Source organism: Canis lupus, chromosome 9 (assembly GCF_048164855.1).
Source record: "Canis lupus baileyi chromosome 9, mCanLup2.hap1, whole genome shotgun sequence".
Classification (NCBI taxonomy): Eukaryota; Metazoa; Chordata; class Mammalia; order Carnivora; family Canidae; genus Canis; species Canis lupus.
This window is the reverse complement of record NC_132846.1, coordinates 54,465,025-54,471,672: the sequence shown is the minus strand read 5'-3', so window position 1 is coordinate 54,471,672 and position 6,648 is coordinate 54,465,025. Positions and strand designations below refer to the sequence as shown.

The 6,648-nt window shown below is 35.5% G+C and overlaps 1 protein-coding gene across 22 annotated transcripts in view; it reads left to right on the top strand.

The window, feature by feature from the left end:
- CEP128 (centrosomal protein 128) overlaps nucleotides 1–6,648 on the top strand; it is a 394,114-nt gene that overhangs the window by 281,883 nt on the left and 105,583 nt on the right. Inside the window, exons 21-22 of one of the 22 annotated variants that reach the window (XM_072839565.1) lie at nucleotides 4,790–4,863; nucleotides 6,146–6,163. The exons of 19 other annotated variants lie outside the window; for them this stretch is intronic. In XM_072839565.1, coding sequence (XP_072695666.1) covers nucleotides 4,790–4,863; nucleotides 6,146–6,148 — 77 coding nt within the window. In that variant the 3' untranslated portion in view covers nucleotides 6,149–6,163. Of the gene's footprint in view, nucleotides 1–4,789; nucleotides 4,864–6,145; nucleotides 6,304–6,648 lie in introns of those variants that run through there. 2 more of the 22 variants (XR_012036994.1, XR_012036995.1) reach the window with 2 other exon arrangements.

Genomic DNA, 6,648 nt, shown 5'->3' with positions numbered 1-6,648 from the left:
TTCTGCCTCCTTCATAAGGACAATTATGACTACATTTAGGGCGCAGCTGGATAATCCAGGATAGAATCTTCACCTCAAGATCCTTAAAATCTACAGTTTTTTGTTTTTGTTTTTTTAAACCACATAAAGTAACATACAGCTTCTAGAAAATAGAACCTAGGTATCTTTGGGGGTTATTAATTCATCCTACCACAGTTCCTGTTTAGTATTTTGTGGCTTTTAAGTATAATACAGGCCCACTTGATTTTGGCACAAATGAGAAAAATAATTTCATACCTTAAAAAGTCATTCTAGAAAGAAATGATTTTTTAAAAGTATGTGTTCCATTTAATACTAGTTTGAATATCAAGCTTTTAGGTATTTGCTTTTTTAATGATACTGCTTTTAGATACTGAAGATTCAAAGTTAATAATAATTGAGCCTATTAGCTAATCACTTCCAATCTGCTAGATCATTGGTGTTTGAACCACTGACCCCTTCAAAACTGATGAAAGCTTCACTGACTCCACATTAAAAAAAAAATGCACATATACCAGGGATCCCTGAGTGGCTCAGCAGTTTATTGCCTGCCTTCAGCCCAGGGCATGGTCCTGGAGTCCTGGGATTAAGTCCCACATCAGGCCTGCTTCTCCCTCTGCCTGTGTCTCTGCCTCTCTCTCTCTCTCTCTCTCTCGAATAAATAAATAAAATCTTAAAAAAATTAAATAAGTAAAAATGCGCATATAACAAATATTTACAACTTCAAAAATTAAAAAAAAAATTTCAAGGAATCCGTGAAAACTAGCCATTAACTAAGTATAGATATATAGATCCCAGATTAAGAATTCCTGCCTTAGATGTATCCTTAGGTTTGTATTGTTATAAAATTCAACTCAAAGCAATGCATCTGCATTTATAAGATATGTGTTGTTTTCACCTTACACGTACATGAATCAAAGGTTGCTAGTCTTTTGTGAAGCTACTCAAAAAGAAAAAGACATACGTAATTGTATGTACGCCTTAAAGTACCTCGCTCATGCTTTCAATTGTTATATCCACATTTCATACTGCGCTCTACAATCTAATCCTTTACATTCCACATGTAATTTTGAAGAATAAGATCAGATGGCTTATGAAATCAGTAACATCTCTTTTAGGGGTTGGCAAACTGTGACCCACAGGCCACCTCTGGCTCTCTGCCTGTTTTCATGTGGATGGTGAGTAAGAGTAGGTTTTACATTTTTAAAGGTCAAAAAAAAAAGTCAAAAGAAGCATAATATATTGTGGCACATGAAAATTATATGAAATTCAGATTTCAGTGTTCATGAAGTTTTACTGGAATACAGCCACATTGATTTATTTATGTATCCTCTAAAGCTACTTTCGTACGCTACAATGGCAGAGTTGAGCATGTGAAAAAGAGACCTATAGCCTGCAAACCTAAAGTATTTATCTGGTCATTTATAAAAAAGTTTGTTGACCTCTGCTCTAGTTCATTGAATTCACCAAATGTTTATTGAGTGCCTTCATGTACTGAGTCTATGACATTCTAGTCTTCTGTTTGTCTTCATGATATTGGCAAATGTTTTTTTTTTTATATATGAAATATGAATGTCATTTGTAGCATTTTATATTTCTCATCAGAGCTGATGAGATCTGAAACAGGCAATGCTTTAAATCTTAATAAATGATATTGGCAAGGGGTGGGGCAGCTTAGAGGTCCATTTCAATGAAAAATAAGTATTTTGAAAAGATACTATCTTTGTCTAAAGATAAAACAAAAAATCATTCCATTACATATACCTAATTTTAGCTGCATAAATAATGCCATAAACAGCTCTCTGAAGTCTTTGACCACATCTGTGTGGACATGTTTTTCTTTTACCCCATTGTACCTGTCAGCTTTAATTTTAAAAGTAAGGCAAGCAATTCCATTTATATGACTTCTGCCCTTATGCTGCTGCCTTATAAGAAATGAGCAGCTGGAGAGGGGAAAGGTCAAAACATGCACATACCTGCCCAAGAACAAAGTGGAAACCACAAGGTCTAATTTTAGCCTTTATTCTCTTGGGAATAACCTAACAGTCACTAACAGGAATTGTCTTGGAATTAATAAACAACAAACTGTAAGATATGAGTCATAAAAAAAAGGAAACATGATTTTCATATGATGTTGAGTGGAAATAACAGAAGGATTGAGTTATCAGTGAAAAATGCTGAGGTTAGAGTCTTTTGAAGCCAAAGTAAAAAAATACATGATAGCAGATATGGAACTTGACTTTTGAGAAATAATAAAACAAATGAATCTCAAAGACTAACCTAGAATGCAGTCTGTTTTTAGTCTTTCTGATTTTCTTATGTGTGTTTTAAACTGCTTAACATAGCACTATCACCCTTCAAGTAGTTTTACAAGATTTTGCTTAATCTATAGAATTTGCTTCAAATCCCATTTGATGGCATCTCTTATCCATTCATCTCTACTGCTAGCCACTGATGTGACCATCAGCAGAATAAGAACACCACCTTTTGGGGGTGCCTGGGTGGCTCAGTGGTTTAGCGCCTGCCTTTGGCCCAGGGCGTGATCCTGGAGTCCCAGGATTGAGTCCCACGTCGGGCTCCCTGCATGGAGCCTGCTTCTTCCTCTGCCTGTGTCTCTGCCTCTCTCTCTCTCTCTCTCTCTGTCTCTCATGAATACATAAATAAAATCTTTAAAAAAAAAGAAGAACACCACATTTTGGTATAGATTTTTTTCATTTCTTTTGGTATAGATTTTTTTCATTTTTCATTTCATTGGTATATATTTCATTATTCATTTTTCATTTTCATTTCATTTTTTTCATTTCACTCTATAATCAGAGAGTCTTATACAAACCAAAGAGGAAGAAATTCCTAAGGAAAAAGAATATGTATTAAACCTGATTTCCGTGGGCCAGCTACCTAATTAATTTAGCCCATTCTGACTTCTTTTGGAAAATAAATCCATGCCAGGTTACTTTTCAGGTAACTAAGCCTTTCTTACTGTGTTGGTTTTGCTGAACTTACTTGCTTTCTTCAATTAAAAAGTTCATGACAAGATATTTCAAAACATAGTATATAGAAATTAAAATGGACATTCCTGTACCCACAACCTAAATTTAGCAGATGGTAGCATTTTGCCATTTCATTTTTATGAAATTGTTGCATATTGTTAGAATCCTAAGCATACCCCTTTTCTTCTCACAGTCTTTAGTTGTGACCACTATCCTGCATCATTCTTGTGGGTATGTTTATACTTTCAGTATTTATGTATGTATTTATAACTTGCTTCAGTTGTCTTTTACATTTTTCATCTCTATATATTTGGAAATGTGTATCCTATTTCTGTTATTTGGGTACATATTTAGAAACAATAATGTCTATTTAAAGCATATAGTACTAGTATCTGTCTCTTCAGACATTAAAATCTGTCTTGACTCACCCCGCTTTGCCTGTTAGAATTTATCTAGGTTTAGTTACATATTGTTCTCAAACATTCTTAAGCTAATTATTGTTGTTAATCGTGATGCTTATTTAGTGTTACCCACATATTTACCGTTTTCATTGCTCATCATTGTCCCTGTCGCCCAGTTTTGTTTTGTTTTTTCTCCCCCCTGGGCTCAGTTTTTTTCTTACTGAAAAGTATTATTTAATAGCTCTTTCAGTGAGTGGTAGATTCTGTCTTGGAAATGTCTTTTATTTTTTTCTTTCAGTTATTCTATTACTTTAAATTGTGGGTGTGCCAATCATCTGGGTTTGTTTTTTTTTGTTTTTTTTTTTTTTTGTTTTTTTTTTTTGGTAGACTCTTACTCATGGTGAACGATTCCTTGTGTGTTTTGTAGTTACTGCTTGTGACTTATTTAAATGGGAATTTTACGTAATCTGGCTTGTGAAAGTTTTCCTATAAAGCAGTCTTATGTTTACTTCTTTATAGGCCTCAGGAGAGTCCTCAACCCAAGACCAATTTTAAAATGTTAATTTCTTACATGTAGCACTCATACTGTGCAGGCAGTATATGTTTTTACTCCAAACCAGTATAAAACAAAGGAGCCTTGGTCAGGTCAGAGATAGGCTTTATTATCATCTGAGTCAGGAAAGATCCTTTTTTTTTTTTTTTATCTTTTTTTTTTTTTTAAGATTTATTATTCATGAGAGATACAGATTGAGAAAGAAAGAGAGAGACACAGGCAGAGGGCTCCTCACAGGGAGCCTGATGCAGGACTTGATCCCAGATCCCAGGAACACAACCTAAGCTGAAGGCAGGCACCCAGCTGCTGAGCCACCCAGGCATCCCTATCTTTTTAATAAGAGAGCATACACCAACAGAGGAGGTCATGGTGGGTGGGTGGGAGTGGGGTAGAGGGTGAGGGTGGGTGAAAGAAAATCTTAAACAGACTCCACACCTAGCATGGAGCTGGTCACACAGCCTGGTCTCACGACCCTGAGACTGTCCTGAGCCCAAGTCAAGAGTCCCACACTTAACCAATTGAGCCACCCTGGTGCCCCAGGAAAGATCATATTAAGGATCCTTTTCCTAATGGTACAGCCCATAGAACAGAGTTATTCAGTTTGGTCTGTGAAGGACCAGCAGCATCAACATTACCTGGGAGCTTGTTAGAGATGCAGATTCCCAGACCTGCTGAGTCAGACACTCTGGAAGCAGATTGAGCAGTCTAGGTTTAATCAGCCCTCTAGGTGATTCTTATGAATGCTAAAGTTTGGGAAGTACAACCTTAAAGAGGATTCCAACTTCATGTAAGAATCTAGGTTCCAGCTTGCTTTCTCATTTACGCAGGCCTCAAGACCTTATTTCCTGTCAGTCAATGGGCATTACAATCTGAAACTCAAGCTGTTAGAGCCTCTCCTCAGGTTTGTAGACCAATCCCCAATCCACTGCAAGGTCTGCTGCAACAACAATTTGTCCATCACAGGTTGTCATTTTACTCTTTGTGCATTCAGGGACATCTCTTTTTTCTTATGAACTCAACTGTGTTTTATGTAGAATTTCAAGATATGTGCAGCAAGAAGACTTGTAGCATAACTCAAGTCATCTTATTGCTAGAAGACTTAGCTAAATTGTTCATGTTTATTACTGATATTATCTTGAATAGTAGATACATATAGTGATTGTTTGAAATTTGGATACTGAGAATAGATGTGTGGCCCTAATTTTCTTTATACAATTACCTGATGATCACAGCTTCTTTAAATCTTCACATGCACACAAAAGATATGGGAATAAATAATAAAAATAGGAGTGTTGAATACTTAAAGGTCTTGCATTTTACAAAATGGAATCAAGATAATTGCTCTCAAAAACACTTAATATGTCTTAGTTGTAAGTTAAATGCTTTATATGTATCATCTAATTAAATCCTTAGAAATAGTCCATTCCCATTTTACAGATGAGAAAGTGAAAGCATGAGGAGTGTAGGTATCTGGCCCAAATCACCTGGCTATTAGCTGAAGTGGGATCTGAACCCATGCAGCCCAAATAGAGACCTGATGCTCTAACCTATACACCACACTTGCTCTAAAGAAGGAAAAACAGCATTTTGAACAAATATAGTTTGTGTGTGTCATGCTAAACCCTTTCACCGATTTCCTATTTAATGCTTATAACAATCCTACAAGTCATTCCTACCAGTCACCCCACCTTTTTGTGGTTTTTAAGACATGGTGCTCACATAAATAAATATTTTGCCTGACTGAATTAGAGTTGAATTTGAACCTAAGTCTACTTTCTACCAAAGCATCCATGATAAGTAGGTAGGCTTACTTAGCTCAAAATTTATTCTACTGTGGTTATAATATAGGTTTTTTATTGGAAAATTACCAGCCCAACGATTGGAAGTTTTTGTTTAGGGGACAGAGTAATATCCAGCCCTGTGATTAACAGAATCATGGAACTAAGAAGTCTGAAACAAAATAATCTTTGTTTTATTGACTAGGGAAATAGGGCCATTTATTATGTCACCCATTCTTCCTGACTTTCAGTTTACTCTTGTTTGTTTTTAAACTACACCATGTTTAAATGTTTTTGTAGCTCTGATATTCTAATTCAATACAAGTAATACATAATAATTTAGTTTTTCAAACTATAGACAGTTAACTCTTAATGATTCAATCTTACTTTGTGCTCTTTCCTCAGTGAGACTCCATCTAGTATTTTGTGACATATAATGATACGAATTTGAAACATTCATGACTGATGTCAGGAGAACTAAAGTAAACTTGGTCATCTTACATGATTTTCCTGCTCTTTGCTTCTTAAGAATCTCGTTAGCATTGGTCATCATGACTGGAAATGTAAGCACTTGATTGTTAAAATACTTATTATATCACAGAAACGGATCATTGAACTTGGGTAATTTAGCATAAGAGACAAATGTACAAATTCTAAGTCCATCTTGGATTAGACGTCCAGCTTTGCTAATTCCCAGTCATGAAGGTGAGTTTATCTCCCATCCTGTTTTATCCTCTATAAAATAGGGAAAATAACAGTCTTTACACAATTAGGTGAGGATTAAATGAGAAAATGCAAGGATACCTTTAGTGCAATGTCTGGAGCATGAATAAGCATTCATAAATTTCAGCTATTCTTATTGTCATTGTCACCATGATGATTCCTATTAAGCATCTTTCCTTTATATT